At 42.1% G+C, this 23,194-nt stretch overlaps 1 protein-coding gene and 1 long non-coding RNA gene across 2 annotated transcripts in view; one reads left to right on the top strand and one right to left on the bottom strand.

Moving 5' to 3' along the window:
• On the bottom strand, positions 1-15,899 carry LOC127015111 (uncharacterized). The gene is made up of 3 exons (XR_007766272.1): positions 15,842-15,899; positions 14,650-14,684; positions 1-49 (listed from the first exon to the last, which is right to left on the bottom strand). It is a non-coding gene; the product is annotated as an uncharacterized LOC127015111 (long non-coding RNA).
• Positions 15,900-17,816: 1,917 nt separating this feature from the next.
• PRKCE (protein kinase C epsilon) overlaps positions 17,817-23,194 on the top strand; it is a 301,786-nt gene continuing 296,408 nt past the window's right edge. Inside the window, exon 1 of the mRNA XM_050893523.1 lies at positions 17,817-18,235. Coding sequence (XP_050749480.1) covers positions 17,888-18,235 — 348 coding nt within the window. The 5' untranslated portion in view covers positions 17,817-17,887. The remainder of the gene's footprint in view (positions 18,236-23,194) is intronic.

Consider the following 23,194-nt stretch of genomic DNA (forward strand, 5'->3'; position numbering starts at 1 on the left):
GTTTTGTTATCATCTTGACAGCCTGACAAAAGTTTCCTTAGGAGTGCAACTGGAAGAAGAGAGTCGGTGATTTTTAACAGACCATTTCTCAACAAAAGGTGACAACATGTAATGACATAAAGGTATATGTACATAGAGGAGGCCAGAAAGACAGGAGAACTCTACCGGTGCCCTTAGCTTGTCAGATACTGGAAGGCCCCAGTCCAGAAGTAAGATAACTGCATAAACCTAAGCTAATGAGCACTGCTGAGAGGCAGGGTATGTTAGTTTGGGCATGGTGCCACATTAACATGACTCTACATCTTCCAGACAGAAGATAGCTTATGTCTGGGCAGCTCAGAGCATGAGCAGAGCTTGCTTGTATCTGTACCTGTCTGCGTCGCCTTGCAGAAGAGAAAGCAATAATTTCCTTATTAATTAGCAAAGGACTTTTGCAGACAATGCAGACATAATAGCATCTGCCAAAAAAAGCGCCCTGCTTCTAAACCTCCTCAATTTCTTTTTGTCTACAAGGCCTAGAAGAACATGGCCAGCGTTGAGTCTACTGTCCATCTTGCCAATATACTCTCACAGTGCTTTTGTAATACCTATCTGGTTTTGTTTTCTTCTGTTTCTTCCTGCCTTGTACTTATACTGAAAGGTCTCTGAGAAAGAGACCATCTCACTGCCTGTGTTTGTACAAAAATACAGTGTGATGGCATCCTCATCTGTGCCTCTGATTCCTAAACACTATTGTGTGCCCAGCAGTGATATGGGTGATCTGTATTAAGTAACCATTTGATTTGGGACTGATAGAAACGTCAATCAGCAGAAGCAGAGATCTGTCAGGAAATAGTTTGCACTGTATTCATATTTTCTACTTGTCAGCTGGACAAAGACCAATATTTTTATTTTGTGTGGCAGTGAGCACTTGTAAATGGAAGCTCCATGTCACTGTTACTTTCGCCACTACTGCATGCTTATCGCTTTGGTCAGGTAAGTTAGACCCTACCTTTAGCCTATGCCCTGCTTATCCAGAATACTAATGTGACCTCCACCATTGCAGACTTTGAATGCCCCCCAGTCTTTACAGTACTTGTCGTGATGCCTTCTCAAAATGAGCGTCCTCTATGCTCAGATCCTAAGGTCCACTTTGAAGAATACACTGCAACCAACTTTCTTAGTCCAACACCTACTGAATCTACTGGCCATTACTGTGTAATTACTCTGTACATGTTTACAGCAGCTCTTCTTTGTGTGTGGATGACACAGGGTGCATGGTCTATAAGATGTAGAGTCCCTATACACATACAGGATGAAATACCTATTGTCAGAGTGTGTTTGAAGAGCTGCTGAATTGCTCCAGAAAGCATTGGTATTTATTCTCACAGCCTTGTTGTTTCCCTGTTGTGAAGGATGAACGCACAGACAAATTACATGCCTTGTGTAGAAGTAGAGAACTGTATCCTGCATCTTCAAAATCCATTGGTATTCCATACATGATCTGTTAACTGTACAGCTGCAGAGAGGAAGATAGTGTGGCTCTTCTCCCAATTGATCCAGCAACTGTTTTGCAGAATTACTCCTGAAGCTCCATTACATGCTAATATGTCCAATCATATGTCCAATACATAAGGTAATGGAAAAAGAACTAAGTCTTGGAAGGAAGGTAAGGGATACCAAAGGATGTTTAGACTGAACTGTAGAGTATTGTTCCTGGGTTACTGCATGCATCTATTTCAAAAGAGAAGGTCTCTTCAGAATCAGAAGCAAACAGTGGCTTAGGGATTGCTAGAGGGCAATTCTACTTCTGTAGAGGTCAGTTCTGATTTCTGTAAATAAGCATGCTCAAGATTATAGTAAACTTTTTTCTAGGCTGCAACAGTTTTTTGGAAAAAGTCACATTTGGGAGAATCGGAACTAAAGTACTTCACTCAAAGTTAGTCCATTGAACTAGCAAAACCCATTATTCCTGTACTATTATCCCTATAAAAGCATTTATCCTCTTTATTTTACCCCATATATGTATATATATTTTTTCCTATCAGTTCTCTGCGTGTGGGACTAGGACACCTCAGAGGCAAATCAAGAGTCTCCAGTTTCCTCTGCTGACTCTGCAGAAGCACCCAGGTCAGGAACTTCAACAGCCATGAGGCCGCGTGTCTTGTTACAGAGGGACCAAATCCATCACTTCTGAGAACAGGAGATGATGTTGGCAAGTGGAGGGGCCTCAAAATGTGTCCATTATTCCCATCTGTTTGAATAGCAGCTTAAGTGCTTACAAATTGATTAGATGCTTTCAGCAAGCTATGAAAAGGGCTTCGGTCTAGGGAACATTAATCTGAATCTCAGACTCAATTTCCTCCTCTGCTACAGATGTCCTGTGTGACCTTCGATGAGTGACTCTTTCTGTGCCTCGGTTCCTCATTGTTAAAATGGGCTACTGATAACATTTCCTAAAATGGTGTGTGAGGATAAATAATAACTATGATATGCTCAGGTTTTAGCACATAAAGGGGCTGCATAAGAATCTTAGTTTCTACAGGAAAATTCTTGCCAGAAAAATTTTGACCAGTTCCAGTCAGTGCATGGACAGTAACAGTATCTGATGTTTGCCATGTTCCCTGCCTGTCTGTTACTGGCATGACAGTTTATACAGGCATACTTAAACAGTTCTAACCAAGCAATCTGTGGATAATTTTGAAACAAGAAAATTTGTATATAGTCAAAATGTAGTCATAGTACTAGATATCCTGATACAAATTATCATTTAAAGAACTTCTTTATTTCTCAGTCATCATTTCCTCTCTTTTCCCATCTTCGAAAGCAAGCTGGTGCTTTAAAATCCAAAAGAGGGTTTTTATGTGTGTGGCCAAATCCACACAATTGTGAAGATGAAAATAAGAGTCACGTAAGGGCTTTATCACCTGCCTGAAACTCCACCGTCTTCCGCAGAGCTGCGTCTGGAGATGGATTAGCCTGATCCTAAATGAGAGCCAAGAAAGATGCAGCTCTTGGCTGCAGGGAGAGACATGTTTTCCCTTTAGATCCAGCCCTTCTGGAACTGATGACTGCCGCCAACAGCTACCGCTGGAAGATCCTGCTAGACCATGGCATGGCCTTCCCCAGGTGAAGTTAGAGCTTGCTTTCTGGTTGTGGTTGTAACGTGTGTCAGTATTTTTACTAGCGTGGCAGCCTGCAGTTTTGTTACAAATACTTTGAAAATGGCTCTGTTAGCAATCCTAGTGACCATTCTTTTAAATAGCTACCGTCAGTCTTGCAGACTCAGTCGCAATATCTGTTCAGTTCGAAGTGTGCACAGTATTTTGTAACCAGGCCAACATTTTGGAAGTAACGTAAACATATGTAATGCCTGAACTTTGCTAAATTTAAAGCAATGTTGTTAGGTTCAAGAAACAGTGATCCAGCAACCTCAGCTTTAATAGTACTAGCAGGCCTAGAAAATGGCCAGTTTGGTTGCTTGTATTTGTCTCGGTTATCCTGCAGCATTGCAGGTCATTCATTCTCTGACAAGAAGTTCCAAAAATTCCAGTGAATGGAGAATGTTGATACATAAAACTTGGTTGCTATTTCTGTAAAATAACTATTACAGTAACTAACTATATATAGCCAGAAGTAATTGCTTCTGTAAATAAAATACCAGTGAACACATTACAAGATGAAAGAGAAACTTCAAGCTTCCATCACAGCTATTTGCCGACTCCCACCCATATACACATGATGACTTTGCAGTCATAGCTTTGCAATGCCACGCAACTTAATTTAGGATATGCGTGGCATATTACACTTCCTCGCATTCCTAAATGAAGTGTTCTTCCATTAGCTGCTTAGTTCTCATTTTAGCTCTCCACTTCACCTTTCATTGGTGAAGGGAAGTACAGTCATTTCACCAAATATACTGCAATGCAATTATTTGTTAGTCTTACTTTATAGTTAGGATTTAGAAATGCATAATAAAGGCTTTAGGTGACCATGGGGATTTGGATGTATTATTTAGATAATATTATTTTGAAACTCCCACTCTTTAAAAAAAGTCTCTTTAAAATGGCAGTTATAGGTAGTAAAAGTGAGATAAATTGCTGGAAGATCAGAAGTGATATATCTTAAATGAGTGATCAATGTTTGAGAGGGAAGGTGGTATTAAATAGCTTGAATACCATGCTGCTATAGGAAGAGACACTGGTTAAATACCTTTGAAGGTAGATTTACAGTGATCTCTACCATTCAGTGAAGGAGAAGAGTTATTGCCCATAAGCTGTGGGGTTTTTGCTTACTACTGCTGGTAAAACTAGAAAGCCTGCTCATCCTTTATACCTTTTATTGGTAGGGATTTAAGAAGTTCACAAGCGAGAAGTATAGAGGGCACCTACATAAGGGTTTGAAAGTCCCTTATTTTTTCTTTCCTAGTCTGTCATTATTTAGACGAAGCTGGTTTTGCATGTGGACCTTTTGGCAAGAATAGAAGTCTATTCCTACGAAATACCTTTTGCTTATTAGGTCCTTATTGTTGTTTCTATAGGGTTGTTTCTATTAATATTATCATAAGATCTGGGAGCTGCTGTGATGGAGCAGGATCCTACCAAGGTGTAGGTAGAAAAAAAGCAGACCGGTATTGTGCGTATTTGTAGGTGTCGCAGTAAAGGAGAGTTTTGAGTCTGAAGCCCAATGGGCAGATGGGCAGGTGTCTCCAGGGAACTCCTAGGCATAAGGGTAGCATAGGAAAAACACTTCTGTACTTGAATTAAAATGTAAGAAAGGAGATTTGCCTGCTTCTAAGAGTCAGTGATCAGAGAAGGGTGTTAACATCTTGTTAGGAAGGAGCCATTGTAGGCAGAGTGGGGACAGGCTATGTAGGAACCTTAAAGTGAAAATCAACAGCATGAATTTATGCGAACAGGAATAAGTGAGAGCAACCAGTGTGTTGTTTTAGGCAAAAACCTACACAAATCCTTAACAACATTCTGAATGAACATGAGTGGTGCAGGAATACATCTGTCATAACCAAAAAAGCAGGCTGATGCTCCATTGTAACTTGGAGAGGCTGTGACTGAAGATTTCACTGCCGAAAAAATCAGGAAGACGAACTCTGAAGACAATTCAGAGTAGAAGATGACACCTATGTTATTAGACCTGACAGTAGTGTGACAAGAAAGCAGATAACAAGAAAGATTCACTATGGGAGTCAAAATTGTATTAACTTGTTTGTTTTGTCTCTTTGTATTTGAATACATTTGCAGCAATTCAACATCAGCTTTCCCAAAAATGCAGATATTTGTGTTCTCAACTCGTTGTCAAAATGACATCAAGCAACAATCCATACTTCAGCAGTGTTGCTTCTGTAACAATAGTAATAAACGCTGTTGATGGGCAATAACCCAGTGTCACAACAGTATCCCAGTCATAAATACACATGATATCAAAGAGTACTCCCATTACTCCCCCTCTGCGTACCTAGATAAATCTCTTCTGCCCAGTTTGAGAAACACTTCTCCATAAAGTGTCTTTGTGGAAAAAAGTGAACCAGAAGGTTGAAAGAAACACAAGAGATGCAGGTCCCAGTGCTTGGCCCATTAAAGGAGGTACTGAGTGAGTTTCCTGTAGAGTTTGGAAGGGACCTCCATAGAATTAAATAAATTTTGGTTTGCCCTCCTAAGAGAGCTTTGGGAAGCTGTCTTGTAAAGCAGAAGGATATGGGCAGGTATGTTGAACAGCTGTTTGAAGGACAAATCTAGAAAAACATTCCAGGACAATTCCCAGGAACATGTTTAACTTTAATCATGCAGTGTAAATCAATCCTGTATTTCCCATCTGTTGAGGATGGAACCTCTATTTGTGCCTTTCCATTGCAGTAATTGCACCCTTCCAGTGCAGTAACTCGCTGCTGCTTAGTCTCCCCTATCTTCAGCTGAAGCTCCCTGAACTCACTTATGTCAAATGGAGAACCAGCTGAGAAAACCATATATGCGCAACATGTCCTTTTTTATTCTGAAGCACTTTGCTGAAGTTACAGATGTCTTTTTAACCTGAACATATGCTTCACTACATAGCTTCATGGCTTCAGGACAGCTATGATACAACTACAGGTTGTCTCCTGAGATAAATAAGCACTCACCTGCTAAGCTAGAAAAAAAATCCCTATAAAGGGTATCTCAGACAGCTTGCAATAAATACATTATCATCCACTTCATGCAATCCACTAATAATCAAGAAAGAGAAGAAAACCATTTACATTTTATATTCCACATGGTGATGCACTGTCTGTATGGAAAAAGGCAAGTAGCAACATGTCACAGCTTGCCAACTTCAAATACCTTTCTGAACGGTGTCTCTCATCAGTAGACTTGTATTTCCAAAGTAAGGAGTATTAAGTTTCAGTGAAAGACTTGCACTGTTCCACTAATGACCTAATGGATGAAGTAGGATTCAGTGTTTTTTACTCAAACAGTCGTAGACCTGAAATATTTGAACTCCCTCTCATTTTTGCTTGTCTGTTTTCCTGATAGATATTCACATGGATCCAATCGTCAGATAAGTTTCTGAATCAGCAGAAGACATCTGAACTCTTTCCAAAAATGCAAAATAGAGGTTCATTAAAATTAGATATTTGAATCCATTATATCTCAGTACAGTGCTGTAGCTTTAGAAGGTGCTAAGTACAATGGGAGCTTTGCCTCATGATCTTGTCATCATCTCCGGACACCAGAACTTTAATATTTAGATATCTCAGTGGATTTGAAATTGTTAGTTTCTGTCCTTTTAGAGTGAGAAGAAAAAGAAGCCTAGACAAAGTTTTCTTGAGGAAAATGTCTCATTTAAAACTCGTAACTTTGAAACAATTATGCTCATTTTTCCAGGCTTGGCATTTCTTAGATCACAACAAAATAAAAAAAACACTCCAAAACAAACTAGGTGTGATGTTTCTGTCCTCTGCCATTACTGAAATATTCAGGCATAAAATATGCGACTGAAACATCTGAAAAAGGTTATGTTATTAATCCACACAGAAATGTTTGGAATGATATTACTCAAACTTTTATATAAAAAGGATTAGGCAAAACTAGAAAAGTTTCAGTCCAAAAGAAGTATTTTGTAAAGTTACTAATATATCAGCACAGACTTGGAAAAATGTATTAGAAGTATAGATTAAATTCTACTTTGATTATACTGGATAATAGCTGTTTCTGTGATAATAAATACTTGCTAATTATAAAACCATATCACAGTTTTTAACCTGATTGCTATCCCCCCTTTCCTTCCTCTCTCCCTTATGAGTCCTTAGTGCAGATCGCAGCTTTCTGCATTTTGGAGCAAGTGTAAGCTACTTCCATATGTTGGAGGAAGAGGTACATAAAGGAACTGCTCCTTTAATTTATAAATATGTGTTTATCCTAATAAATAAAGTGCCAACATTTCTCCCCAGGCTAAATGTAGTGTAAAAAATTCAAATACAAACTGGAGCATAAGAGCACAAAACAGAAATCTCATTATTTTGAAAGAGATACAAAGATATGTTAATGTCAGTATAAACAAACAGATTAAAACAAATAAATACAGGAAAACAAAATGGAAGCAATGATGTACTACATGATGTGAATAAATATATAATTTTAATTATTTATTTTATGAAGAATGAAGTGGTGTGGGGACTGTGGTACCTTCAAGAATAGCAGAGTAATTCAAAAGCAGAAACATTAGTATTTTCTCTATGCTACTTTTTTAAGTATCACATGTAGACCTCTAGATGCAGTGAATTTCTTCCACTTCCCCTAAGGATGGGTGAAGGATACTGGATTCCCCAGACTCAGATAGAATGTTAAAACCATGGATATTGAGGATCTCCCAAGGGACTCCTTCAGTTATATTAATATTAGGGATGGGAAACATTTTTCGTGAACAGCACATCAGAAAAATGCCGTGCCCTTATTATGACATACATTTTCATCAAATTATTTTGACAGTTATGGTCAGAACAAAAAAATAAATACACAATAGTTTTATTAATTTTTTTTTTCCAAGAAACACTAACTAATCTAATTTAAACATTTTAATTAACATTCAGACTACCTGGAAAAAATCATTCCTATAACTTGTCCTATCTTGGATTTGTTAAGATTCAGCAGCCCTATATTTGATTCCTTTGGATCAGTTACCTATTTGACTTTACAAGAGCAGCATTAGGGCAAGTATACCCCTATTAGTTCATTTAGATTCTGATAACAAGAAGTAACTGACATAATTGCATGAGATTTAGATGAAGGCAGTCAACTCTCACATATTTCTTTTGGAGTGTCTGCTTTCCTTAAAAAAACCCAAACAAACAAACAAACAACAAACAAATGTTTTTTCATATGAAAACTTTCAATTCCATGATGGATTATTTTCAGTTGAGAGCTAGATTGGTTTTAGATACTGAACATTTGTAGTCTATGGTATTCCTTTTTTCTTTTTGCCCCCAAATGCTTGATATGTCCAAAAGCAGAAATATTTATGGTAGAGAGCAAAAGAATGTCTTTTTATTGCTAAACATAGATAAATTTAGACTTATTTTTGAATGTATTTAGATAAAATTTAAAAAAAACCCCAAAAGCAAAACCAAAACCCTGTTGTTTTCTTTGATTTTCATTTTCATAAGGAAGAAAACCTGTTTTTTAGTTGGATCAAATACAATTTTTCTTTGCCTTTATAGAATAGCTATCATATCCTAAAATGAAAGTATGAAAGTCAAGAGGGTGCTTTGAGGACAGCTGTGTCAAAGTTTTGTAGATAGCTATGAGGTTACAGAGGTATAATTACTAATTATGTAGCACTAACTCAGACGTGTAGTGCTTTGCTCGGGCTCAGAAGTTCCCTATTGCCTGTATGTAATGGGAGTGGATCGTGCCCTGTCTTGCTGCAAGAGTTCTGCTTCACAGGATCACATTTTTTGCTTTCTGCCTCTCTTGTGCTGTGTTAGAAGAAACTGGGATTACACTGAAGGAAGAAATTCTTTGCATTATTGAGAGCTTCTACAACCCAGTACAGAAAAGACTAAGAAAAAGAGATGAAGCTTTTAGCTGGACAGATAGTGAGGTGGGTATGTTTTGAGCATGTAAATGCAGAAGAAAAATGGAGTATGACAAACTTAGAACCACACCCACAAATGTAAAAAGGAGAAAGAAAAGTAAAATAAACTGTGGAGGAGTAATTGTGACCTGCTAATCCTTTGTGTCTGTATTCTGTTTGTGAACTCTAAAGTCATGAGTCATGGTAGTTTAGTGGTCAACTGTTTTCTAGTCTGTGTTTGCCAGTAGAGGCCCATTAGGCATCAGCACGTGGGAAAAGACGTCTCTGTCAGTCCACACCTCAAAGTTTTCTCCCAGCATTGACTCCCTTCCCTTATGAGAAGTATGTTAGAACAAAAACCATTGCTGGACTGTCCGTGTCTTACAAAAGTTGAAATTGCCACCTATACTAGGAAATTAAGCTTGGCTTTACCAACTTTAAAGACATAAATATTATGTACTTGTGTAGCTAGGTACTACATTTCAGTTCTCCAAAGACATGTGCAGGAACAAGTCTACTGAAGAGTCCTGAATCCTGACGTTTCAGATTGTATAGTGTTATGCACATACATATAGGCCTTTTTAGGCTTTGGCCATCATCGTAACTGGTAAATGAAGCCAGGTAGGAAACACAGCTCAGCATGTCCTACATGTCCTGAGTGGCAATACTGCAAGTACTGTAAATCATTACATCACTTCTTTATTCTGCCTTAGTTTCTCAATTTTAAAAAGTTTGAGTTCTTGAATACTACAGTGGGAAAAGGCTGGAGGAAGGCTTTGGGAATCATGAGATACAGGTTTTATTAATGACACTGTTAATGACTTCATATGTGTTTTTAAGCAGGTGATTAGGACTAAATTCACAAAATTGTCCACTTAACTTGAGATACCTAAAATATCTCTAGTCAGATATTTTACAATTAAAGCACTCAAAATTCAGAGGCACTTCCAAAATGTAGCCCTTTAATCATTCTCTTTCTTGCTCCTCTGCTCTGTAAAGTGGTGATAATACCTACTTTTGAAAAGCCTGTTCTTGTTACATTTAATTGATACTACTGAACTGATGCATAATTTAAAATCATCAAAAAAAATTAGCAGAAGCTGGTAATGATCGTTACACCGTAGGCACACTTATTACTCCACCGCAACTGTGAAATGAGTTTGCGTTGGAGTGTCACTCGTAATAGTGACAGATGCTCCAAATCCTGTGCAGGGTTCTGGGTAAGACGGTAGGATGAATCCTATCAGTGCTTCAGTAAAGTGCATACACCCTGCCACTATTCTCAGGAACCTTACTACATCCAGTAATGTCTAGACACGCAAATATCAAGTTGCCCTGACTCAGAGCTTCCCTTATTTTTTAAATTTCTTGTGGTGTACTCACACTAAATAGTTCAGCAGAACAGTAGGTCTTTCTAGCCCGTTCTGGGGAGAATATGCTGTATCCTGCCATATGTCGTATGGCGTGCACTCCTGTAGTGTATGAGGAAGCGGAGAGTCAATTCCATTTCCTGCAGGCAAACACACTCAGATCCCCTCAGAGAGTTTCTTTTGGGGAAGTCCACCTCAAATGGGGAACACTTTCCAGTAGCAACAATACTGTGGTACTCTACAGAGAGAAATAAAAAGAGCAAAAGCCAACAGGAGTATGGATAAATGACAACCGATCCCAAAATGCATTGGGTGTCCAGCCTCAGGGGGCTGTGACAACCCGAGGACCAGCTTTCCTATGATGAAAGGAATTGCATTTAGCACTAGACTACGCTTGCTCCTTGCCTGAAATTGCTTAGCTGGTAGAGAAGAAAGGAATGAAAAGGACCTGTCCTTTTCCCTACTTACTCTGCATGGTTGGTTTGGGTTTGGGTTTTTTTTTTTTGGATACGATACAAAATAATTCATTCAAGCACCATATATACTGGGGTTTTTTTTCTGTGTGCTGCTCAAGAAAGCAACAGCCTGGAAAGACAAGACTGAATTTCATGTTCCTGTCCTCTTCTGGTCCTGATGCAGAGAGTAAGCTGTACCTTTAGAAAAACACTTCTTCCAAGCCTCAGCCCGCGTGCATGAAGAGGCTGATCTAGGGCAGGGGGTTCTCTCTTGCAGACTGATCCATTCCAGAATTCTCTCCTTGTCACTCTGTCCCAGAATTACTCCCAGCAAGGACAATCTAATCATTGAGTCTGAGTATCAACAGACTCCTATTACAGTCCTGAGCAATGCCAGTTAACTGCAAGTTTCCCTGCCCAAGAAACCTGTTGTAAATTCTCAAGATGAGGGCTGATAAACCAAGAACAGATCAGATCTGGGTTTTACCCTTCACGAGTTCCTCCAGCAACTCCATGTCTAGAATAGCAACAATCCTGCAAATGGCAAACCCACAGTGAATGCTGCCAGCAAGGAAAGCTACATATGTGAAGGCTGAGAGGATACATGTACTAGACCAAGTGGAAGCCTATTTATATATTTGGGGTACATTTCCAGTATAGAAATACCGCTATACCATCTCTTTACCAGAGGTGTACAGTGCTAAAGCTTTTTATATCAGTATAATAAAATCACTATCCACAAGGAAGAAAATAATTTAAAAAAATCACAATGGTGAGAGTCCCTGGCACAGCTGTGTTTGTCTGGGATCATACTGCTCTACAGCCCTGCCTAACTGAGCCAAAAATCTCTAGCCTAGATGTGACCTAAGCATATGTTCTGCAACTGGTGGTATGTTTTTGTAGCACAGGAAGATACGCTTAAGCTGGCTGCAATCTATCTAGCTTAGATAAGAACTGCTAGGAAGGTATGATATCATGGGTTTCAGCCTTGGCTAGCAAACCAGGTGCATACCTGAAATCAGGCTGGCTGGTAGATGCTGCACTGAAGTCACCGTGTCACTATGTCTGCCAGAACCGGGTACCGTAAAGCTGCAAATCCCGCAGTCCCACATCAGTTGCAATAGAGATGTATTCTGAGAGATTTACTCCCAATGAAAGCTAACAAATTGAGGTAGCGTTTATTATGTTCTTTTAAAAGAGGTTGGGAAGAGTACCAAAAGTATAATTAAACTAGACAGAGTTGGAGAGCTAATTAATCACACATTGACAAGATCTCTTTTGCTGAGACATTTCACAGAGAACATTAGGAGTGCCTTAAGTAACCTCCTCAGGTACGTGCTTTGCGAGTGAAGAATAAATTAGCAGGAAATTGGCTGGACACAAGGGAAACCTTGGAATGGAGTTGGAGGCTGGACCAAGCTCAATGAGACTGGGCTGCTTCTTCATCTTTAGAAAAGATGAATTAGCTATTGGTATACCCTAAAGATCCTTTGCAGCATGACAGGAGTGAAAATGCTCGAGGATACTTTTTTCATAACTGTGTGTCCAAAATTAGATATCTAAATAATAATTTGGCTTTCAAAGATAGTCAGCATTTGCCAGCAATCTTTGATTTCTTGCCAGGAAGGGACTGATCCCACTAACACTCAACTATTGCACTTGTATAAGCATATCCATTAAGTTCAAAGGAATCTGGTGGATGTACTCATAGTAGTGAACATCTTCACATACATGACGCTTGGAATATGTTCATGTCCAGTGTGGATTCAGAGCCAAAGTTCCTCAAATTTCACAAGGTTTACAACTTGCGTTCTGGCTTTTATTTCATTTTTGACATAAAGATGTTTCTGAAAATCTCTCCTGCATGCAAGCCTGATTTTATTCCTTGTGCATCTGTTTAGTATAACTTTAAGAAATGATGCTCCTTTTAAAAATAAAACAACACAAAATCTCCTCTCGTTCTTTCATATTGCTGTACTTAGAAAATCCTGAAAATTTGCTGACATTTCTCCAAGGTTTAAGCAGTTCTTCAGGAAAGCACTAGAAACTGATATAAGCATTAGTTTTGTAAAGACTCAGCCAGATATATTCCTCTGCCACTGGGACTGTAAAAAAAAAATAAATCCTCTTGAAAATCCAGTCAAACTATCTATCAACCTTGGGCAAGCACACCTCAAAAGGAGTTGCAATTGTGGCTGCAGTAATTGAATGAAGCCTATTGCGAGTCCTGGAAGGACTTTACACACTCCCTCCACCAGATAGTGCTGTTTCTCCACAGAGCTACTGAGGATTCACAGGCCAGGGAAAAGTCAGGGGCTGACTCGAGGTAACAGACTGCCTGCAGCTCGCTCGTCCCTCCCTGCCACTGCCACTGCCACTGCCACTGCCACTCTACGTGAAACAGGGGAGGCGCAGCCTGAGAGGGATTTGCGAGAGTAAAACCGTGTCTTGGAAGACTGTTGTCTGCAGATGACTGCGTGCTGGTGTTGCCATCGTTGCTGTCCGTTACCAGTTTGATGTCGTCCCTTTCCTAAAGTAAGAATGCAAATAGAAGCTGATGCGAATAGGCTGCGCTTTTATGATCTGTCGGGGGTCTTTTCCTTACAGCTTTACAGAACACCCTAACCATGCAGTGGTCTGTCAAGTAATCGGTCGGACTGAGGCAACACTAATGAAAAATCAGAACACCAACGTGCAGACGCTCCCATAGGTGAGCAGTGTACGCCGGGAGCAGTCCTGACACACAGCTACGTGCAGTTTGGTCTCAGAGTGCCGAGCAGGGGGACTTCTACCGGCAACAGTTACTTCTGGGGAGTAGATAGATCTCCTTAACCAGTCCCGAGTCTGCGTACCCTGTAGGCCCTCTGTGTCCTTTTAAAAAACACACAGCTGGGAAGAACACCTAAAACATAATTAAACTACAGGGCATGGTTTACTACTCTGCTGTAGCCTTTCTAACAGAGTACAGAAGTGCATCTAGAGTGCTCCTTATTGCCTTTCTGCAGGAGAAATATTGCATGTGGTGTACCTTCCTCTCCTGACCTCCCTGTGAGAAAGAGAGGGAATAGCATTTGCTCTTCAACTCTTAAAGAACCAAATCCTTCCGAATGCACAGCAAGAGAACAGAAAAAAAATTCAAGCAAACAAATATTTAAAAACCTTTCAAGTGGAAAATGGTACTTACAGTTGGAATGTTCTTTGCTGTTCATTAGTTTTTGAGACCATTGAGCCAATTTTTCAGATGAACTTTGCAGGAAGCATTGTAATGTTGCTCAATGTACCCAAGGTACTGGACTTTAAGAATATTGTTCTAGGGTCTTTTGGTAAGTTAATAACTGCTTAGTGTTAAAAGTTCAGTCTTGACATAAGCATGCTTTCCCAAAGTATAATTAAAAAACCAAAATATAAAAATAAATGAAACCAGTGCAAGGTATGTGTATTTTCCTAAGCAGTGTAAGGCTGGAGCTGTCTGATCCTAAGTGAGCTTGTAAAGCCTTATTCATGCAGGCAGTCTTCTTAGAAAAAATGATTTGTGAAACCAAACCTTAGCTTGCTTCAGCGCATGGAAGAGTGCAGATGGCTCAAATTAGATATCAGGGCCTAGCTATGTATGCAGCAGATTGTATATGTAATTAGCCAAATATAAGGTTTATTTATATTATTTTATATGCTGTGTTAATATTGGCTGTATTTATTCAGACTTTCGTAATATGCATGTGTGATCTCACAGAGATGCTAGGTCATTAAACTCACCATGGAGACTGTGTTTACTTAAATCTTACCTTGGGCATTTGGAATACACGTAGTTGCAGGTGTCCTAAAAATAAACAGAAAAAATTAAACAGTGTATCAGTTTGATTTTTATGTTTTCCAATATCTAAGGAAATGGAGCATATTGTTTACATTGCCGTTATTGAGAAACAACACAAACACATCCAGAGGAAAGATTTAATTATAGCGTTCTTTCTGACACACTAAATGTAAGACCATATAGCTTAATATATAGTAATATATGTGCTAGGTTGTGAATGGGGGTGGGAGGAAAGGAGAAGGTGATTCTTGTGTTTCTGGTGAGGTCTACGAGTACGGTCCTTTACAGAAGTAACGTGATAGATGTATCACGGCTGCTGCGAGCCCGGGAAAGGCTGAATTGCGAAGGAAGACATTTCCCGTAATTGGCTCAGTATCACAGCTCTGTATCAAACAATTCTGTGTGGGGATTGTCAAGATGATAACGAACATGGAGATTTTACTGTACTTCTATTTTGACTAGTAGATTAAGTGGCAACAGGCACCAAAAAGTCTTTCTTCCATTAACGTGAATGCTCTCGTGACCCTTAGGCTTCATTAATATCACATCTTCTATCTGGAAGCTACTGTGGAAGCACAGATACTGGAGCTATTTCATCAGCTCCAAATATCACACCTGCCTCCTGAGCCATTACCTGTAGAAATCCATAATTATCTGTTCTTTGCTCTCCAGTCAGAAATATCAGGTCCAGATCAAGGACTGCATGCTTATCTTTTATGTCCTTATTCAACTGGATCCAGGCAATCGAGTTTCTTCTTTTTGTGTTGCCTGAATCTTCGAAGCACCCCAGCCGCCCTCCTCGGTGCCAGCGCTGGCCCTTGATCTCTCTTGTGATATTACAGTGAGTTCAAATCCCGTTGAAGGGCAAAGTCCATCCCTTTTCCAATGACTTTCTCACAAACGACTGGCAAAAATCAGTAACTAAAAATAAATAAGGCAGTAATAATTTTCACCAAAGGAAGCCATCTAGATCCTGAGTACGTTTGTTCTGAGGAGGAGAAAGCCAGGCTGCACAGAGTTTTCTGGTTATTTACCACAGTACTTGGTACCACAGTGATGAAAATGACTGAAATCTTATGTGATGTGTAGATAACGTTCAACAACATAGTGAGTACACCCGTTTACCCTTTCAGAAGATTTCCCCCCCCCCCCCCCTTCAGTACCTTTGCAGGGCAGCGGCGACTGACTCCCCGCGGTGCCCCCTCCTCGGCACCACCTCAAAGCCAGGAGGCAGCGGGGAGGCGCTGGGCGCCGACGGGCTGAGGTGGGGCAGGCACCGGCCGGCTCTGCCGGGCCAGGTGATCCGCAGCAAACAAAGGGGCTGGCAGCGACCCACCGCCGCGGGGAGACAGGCGTTCAAGAGGCGTTTTCTGCCGGGCCGGGCCCGGGCCCGGCTGGGCCACCACCCCCAGGCAGCGTCTCCCGGCCGCGGGAAGAGCGTCCGCGGGCCGGGCCGGGCCGGGCGGGGCGGGCCCCGGGAGGCCGCTTCCCCTGGCGGCGGACGGCACTTCCCGGCGCTCGCACACCGCGGGGAAACTCTTCCTCCGGCCCGGCCCCCGCTGACGTAGCGGTGTCTCTGCCGCGGCGGCGGCCGGCGGGCGGAGGCCGCAGGGGTGGGGGGTGGCGGTTGGCCGCGGCGGTTGGCGGCGCGGGCCGGGGCTCAGCGCTGTCAGGCGGCGGTGCCGGGGCGGCGGGGGGAGCGGCGGGCTCGTTGCCCATCAGAGGCGCGGGCCGGGGCGCGGCAGAGGGGTCCCCGGGGCGGTGCTGTCACGGAGAGGAGAGTGAGGGGGGGGAAAGCCCTGCGGGAAGGGGCGTCCGCCGGTCCCGCGGCGCGTAGAAGCGCCCGGCGCGGTGGAAGTAGCCGTGGCGGTAGCGGCAGCGCCGCGCGGCGGCCGGGGGCAGGACCTCCGTGATCAAGCACGTTTAATAAAAGCGGGCGGGCTATTTACGGCCGGGGAGGAAGGCGGCCGGGGGTGTTTTTTCCACTTTATCCTGGGAGGAGGAGGAGGAGCCGGAGCCGGAGCCGGGAGCAGGCCGAGGAGGGGGGAGGCAGAGGCCCCCGCGGAAAGCCGCCCGGCGGGTGCGGAGGAGCGGCGAGCGCGGGCCCGCGGCAGTCACGACCCCAGGCGCGGTTTCCCGGCCGGCCGCGGCCGCACGGCTCCCCCAACAGGCAAAACTTTCTTACACACGCGCGCGCTCGCACACACACGCACAGACGGGGCTGCCTCCGCACACTCGCACCACACACACTCGCACACGCACACGCACACACACTGACGTCTTTTGCGCATTTCCTGCACTGGAGCGAGCGGCGGAGCGGCACCGGCAGGCGGGCTGGGGCTGCGCGCGGCGCGGCGCGGCGCGGAGGGAGGCGGCCGGCGGCGGCCGGGAGGCGGGAGGCGGGCGGGGGGCGGCCGGCGGGAGGCGGGAGGCGGCGGCGGCTCTGCCCATCGCCAGGGCGGCGGCCGCCCAGCCGGAGCCCGCCGAGACCCGCGCGGCCCGCTCCGCTGCCGTCGCCCCCCCCCCCCCCCCCCCATGTGCGGGGGTCGCTCCGCTGGGTCCTTGGCCTTGGCGGCGGCGGCGGCGGAGGAGGACGCGGCACAGGACGGGCGGCTCCGGGCTCCGGCGCGGATGGAAGGTCCCCGGGTGGATGTTTGCTGAGCGGAGGCTGTGCAGTAGGCAGGGCTGGTGGGTCGGCCGGTGTTTCTGATTTGTGTGCGTGTGTGTGTGTGTGTATGCGTGTGTGTGTATTGTTGTGCGGCGCACGGGCAGGACTGGCGTGTGCAGGAGCCTGGGATCGCGGCTTTGCCTCCTCTGCAAAGACTGATCCAGGATTATGGTCTAGGTGAAGGGAGAAGGCTCTTGCTCACCCCAAGGATTGATTATGCTCGAGTTTTGATTGCATTCGGGGGTTTCTGCAGCCGCGGACGCCTCCACCTCCCCGGCGGCCCCCCTCCCTTGTTTTCCGTTAGAAACACGGGCAAGAAAATAAATGTATTCACTGGGTGTCGCAAGAGCAAAGGCTAAATAATCAAAGGTAACAGCAGCAGCAAGGCGAAGAGACCCGCACTGTATCCTGCTCCCCCACTCCCCGACCTGCCCTCCTATTTATTGGCGAGACCTCCCTCCCTCCCTCCCTCCCTCCCTCCCTCTCGGTGCGAGTGCGTTGTGCGAGTGTTTAATCCCGGGAAAAGTGCAGCCATCCAGCCATGGTGGTTTTCAATGGCTTGCTGAAAATCAAGATCTGTGAGGCGGTGAATCTGAAACCCACGGCGTGGTCTCTGCGGCATGCAGTGGGTCCCAGGCCACAGACCTTTTTGCTGGACCCTTACATAGCCCTCAATGTGGACGACTCCAGGATCGGGCAGACCTCAACCAAGCAAAAGACCAACAGTCCTGCTTGGAACGATGAATTTGTCACCGACGTTTGTAATGGCAGGAAGATAGAGATGGCTGTTTTCCATGATGCCCCCATCGGGTACGACGATTTTGTAGCTAACTGCACTATACAGTTTGAGGACTTGCTGCAGAACGGGAGCCGCCACTTCGAGGACTGGGTAAGTGTTCGCGCTGCAGATACATATATGTACATATGATTTTCAGTGGCATGGCTCTGGATGCAACATCTGTCTTGTAGAGCTAGGTTGCCAAGGGCATGTAATGGCTCTGAAGGCTTTTCATTATTTCCATGCTTTGTTATACTGAGATAGTCATGGTTACTGTATATCTAATGCATGTGGTGTACAGGCAAGGGAGGAGAGAAAAATATGCTGAATCTAAGTAAGAGATGTATAATTACCGTTTCAGTTTCTGAAATTATGTTACATAAATACAAGTCTAGTTATCTTACTGTGTTTTAAAAACCCCAACCAAATGCATCCATACAGAACATTACTGCAAAACCCAGATCCAGCACTTAGACTGAGTTCATCGTTTCAGTGTGAATGCTCTTGGTCAGCCTGGCAATGACAAGCCTTAAAAATCCAGACTTGAACTCTGATACGAGACACTTTGGGGTCTTCGTGTCACTTGAAAGCTCACTGCATCAACACCGATGCTCCTCCTTCCTTCCCCGAGCTGATCTACACCTTTATGCGTAGAGCTAATGCAATGCTTCTTCAAATGCCTGAAACTGATAAAAGAGTCCTGGTGAATTTTGGCCCCAACCAGACAAATTCTGTTGCCTGTGTACACAACATGTCTAACGGCTTCTACAGCGTCTTAAAGACCCAGAGGCTAACATGCCTCAGTGGGAGTACAGAAAAGCTGGAAAGTCCTTGGTCTGACATCTTCAGGTACGGTGATTTAGCACGGAAAAATCAAACAAACAAAAAAAGAAACACAGGAAACATGAATATGCACATTTCACCTTTCTGTAGTTAAACAGTTAAATGGTATATCCTTTAAATAAGATGTATAATAAAACAATAGTAGCTGTCTTCTCATTTTAAATGTGCCCTGCTTGACCAGCCATCTGAAATGTGTATGCTCATCTTTTTGTGTATTTATTTGTTATGGTCAAGGATGCTAGTCAGGGCAATATTTCTCTGGCAAACAAAGAACCCAGGACCAAAGTAAACATAGCGAGAGTTAATAGCTCTGAGTTTCATGTATTTTTTGGGTCTTCTTTACTTAATGCGGTGGTATAAAGAGATGTCAGAATGATGGAAAAACGTGAAAGAATTGAGCTCTATTTATGCTGATTAGGAGCTGAATAACTTTATTGTTAAAACTTTTATGTTTACAACTTTAAAATATTTTTCACTTCTGCTACATATGTTACATATGATAATGAGGATCTAGATTATTCTGATGCTCTATAAAAGCTACACATTAGTAAGCTCGGATGGTAAAACTGAGTGATAGGCAGAGGAAAAATAGCCAAATCAGGAAAAGACAAATGCAGCAGTATTGCAGATGTCTTTTACCTGGATTGAATGATAATCAAATTGTGGCTCTCCTGAAATCAAGGGGGGTTTCATCTTTGAGACCAATAGGACAAGGACGTCATCACAGATTTTTAGTGAAAGAATAATAATTTCGTATGTTCTTTTTGTGTATGGTACATGTTCAGAGTTTGTCACCAAATCTGGAAGGACCTTGCAGGTTGCAGATGCCAAGTTTGAATTTTGGTGGGGCTGGTGTGCTGGGGTACGTCCTGGCTCTGATTTTTAAGGTGAACTTGAATGTCTGAACTCGTTCCCTAGATAAATAGTGGAATTTAACGGATTGAGGCCCATTGTAAACATGATCTGGGAGGAACTACATAGCTGAATCAGATAAATGCTGTGTTTTATTGCACCAGGATTCATTGCTGTCCAGCGTTCACTGGGTGGGAGGAGATGAGGGAGTGACTACGCTTGTTGTCTGTTGATGTGACAGAATTGAGGACATGGCAGTGGATCATTAACTGGTCAGTTCAATATAATGCAGCTTCTGAAGCATCACTTACCTCGTTTTGTGCTGTAAATCCTCACAGTTTGGATTGTGTTTGCGCAGCACATATAATACACAGTGTACACCACCCTCCCTGTATCACAGTTAGAATTGGTGGGGAGGCAAGTATTTACAGGATTGTGCTTTACCCTTTCCAAAATCTTCACATTTACTGAATGTGTCACTGTAATTGTAATACCGAGTGTGTTTATTGGATTGTTAATAGATAGGGACCTTCAGAGAACTGGCTCTTACAAAATCACACTGGTTTTTTTGTCTGATTTCACTGAGTTAAAATAAGGCCTGTGGCCATGACATCTCTATAGAGTCCATAGCGAAGTAAATAGATTTATTGGTATCTTCATCAGTGTCTGGAGTCTATATTAAAACCTGAAAAAAGAGAAGTCTATGAATTGAATGGGTTTGACAGTACAAGGAAAATGCACGTGGCCTAAACCAATGCTAGACTAAGATCTGCTGGTACGATACAGTCAGTTTCTCCTGTTTAATAAGAGGACTAGCTCCCTCATTTCACTCTTGGCACTTAAGGCAGATATTTCTGTAGTACTCTTTCACAACTTTATAATAAGCAAATTAAAAGCAGCAATCACAGGAACCCATTCTTCCTTACTTCCTGAAATATCAAATAAATACCATCTAAGAAACACTCTTGGAGACCGTAAAGTCTTTTTATGCCATTCTGAGGGTTTCCCTTTAAGCAGTCCTGAAAGTTTGAACTGGGTACCGCATACTTGTTGAGTGTGTTTGGTGTAATTGCACTGCTGCCCCTCTTTACCTTCAGAATGATGCAACAGTTCTTGCAGGACTGGACTGTCACTATTTAAATAGGTTTGAGAAAATGCTCATGTGCTGAGAACAGCTCTTGTCAATGTATTAATAGCTCTAATGCTTTTCGATCTCTCATAATACTGCATGTATTTTTGTAAGGAAATTTCAGTATTTGTTTTATAATATCTGCACTAGGGTCAAGGTTACATTACTTATCCTGTAATGTATTTCTAGGTCCTTGTCAGAAGTCCAAAATGCAAAAAAGACTTGCAAAGAAATACTGTTTTGGTTTTTTCCCCTAAAAAGAAACCATTTCTCTCTTTAGCCAGCTCACCTACTTTGATTGGTTTTTGCCATTGTGCAAATCCTTGTATTTTTTCTAAGAGATGAGTTTTTTAGGAAAATACAGGGTATTTTTCTCACTGTTAAGCCTGTGCTATATACTGATGCCATGGTTACAGTGGAAACACTGATGATAAACAAGTACAAAGCTTGAAATCATGATAGCATCTATTGTATTAGGACAAGTCAGATAAATATGCAAAATCCTGGTTCCTTTTATCTACAGAGTATTCAGCAGTTGCAAAAATGATTTTTAACCTTATGATATGTATACTCCCTGAATATATATATATATTAAAAAAAAAAAAAAATCAAAGTTGTGGCCTAAAACAGTGGTTCAGATTTTACTGGATGGAAGCTTTTAAACAAAATATATACTACTTTTTTTTTTTTTTAAAGATCAGTATCAAATATTTGTTTGGGTGTCTAAAAAAGGTATAGTGACAATTAAAAAGATGGCTGCTTTTCCAGTGGTGCATCAATACAGACATAGCATAGTAAAAGTGTCAGTTTTGCAGATTTTTTTAGTCATGGCTACACTGCATTTTTAAAGAGCGCTTTGGATTTATGACATTACAGGCTTTCCTGTAAGCACATAAAATGTTATACAGAATGGTACACAGTATTCAAGAGGACGTTGATGAACTTACACTTTGAAAAATACGAAATACAGAACAATAAACAGCCTGCAAGTTCTGATTGAAAAACAAACTAATAACATGAAAGCTGTGGCTATATTTTTTTGAGTTAGGTAATTCAGGTAATAATAAAGTATGTCTTTATCTAGCTTTCTTACATGTGGCATATGTAAACCTTGCGCTTGAGTTGGTAATGCAGCTACATTTTAATCAGTAGAATTGAGATCAGGAAGGAAAATTCCGTTGATATTTAGCGTTGTGGTTACATTCCTGTGAATTAGTACAATCAATGTTCATGTGTTTGGATGATCGGTCGTATGGGTTCTGAGTTCAAGTCCACTTCCCAGAGTTGACGATAGATGAAATCAGTGTGATTGGACCTATGCCAAAGACTCCATCTAAGGGTCTTAGCCATTAGCCCAGCTGTACGTGAGAAAACCTATTGAGTCGTCCTAAGAAATCCTTTCGCAGGCTGAGTAGCAGGACTCACTAAATCAGTCAGGACATCACAACGTTTAGCAAGACGAGCCTCTGTTGCCACTGAAAATATTTTACAGCTATGTTTAGGTTAATGAAACAAGTTTAATTTTCTGCTGTCTTAAAAAAATCCCTGATGCTGTCAGGAAAAGAACAAAACACAGATTTCAGTGAGCTTTTCTTTACTAGTCCTAAATATCTTCCATACTATTTTTTTGTCTCTTGAGTGCTGCTTCTTAAGATCTAAATTTAAAACATTATGCTTTAAGAGCATCCTTTCATATTTCCATTTTACCAATGTGAAGTTAGTCATGCAACTGTGCCACCATTGCATAAAGCAAGTTTATTATGAATTAATATAATATCTCAATAACAAGTTGATGATGAGTTATGGGAAATGGCATGGGGAAGAAGTACGCCCTTTTACATATTTGTTGAACTGTTGAGTTACATATTTTTCTGTCATGCTTGTAGCGTACTATTGAAGAAATTTTCCTATTGGAAAGACTAGGTCTTTAAGTTGCAGTCCATACAGTTAGACACTTAGGTTAACAGAGCTCTAAATGTCACCCAAAAGGCAATAGCAGGGGAGGGATTAAAACTGTTCTGAGTCCTTCGTCCCGTGGGCTGTCCATGGATGTGAGAAGTAGAACTGTCTCCTTCCGGCACCTCTAATCTGAATTAACTGGAAAGACTACTTAGGTGCTTATCAGAGTTTTTCTGTTTGTTTGTTTTGTTTTGTTGGTTTTTTTTTTTTTAATGCCATTTCTGTTGCTGAAATGGGAACTCCTTTCAGTCAGCAGATGATCTGTTGTAGCTGGCAGACAGGGAGTG

This window comes from Gymnogyps californianus, chromosome 3 (assembly GCF_018139145.2).
Source record: "Gymnogyps californianus isolate 813 chromosome 3, ASM1813914v2, whole genome shotgun sequence".
Lineage (NCBI taxonomy): Eukaryota > Metazoa > Chordata > Aves > Accipitriformes > Cathartidae > Gymnogyps > Gymnogyps californianus.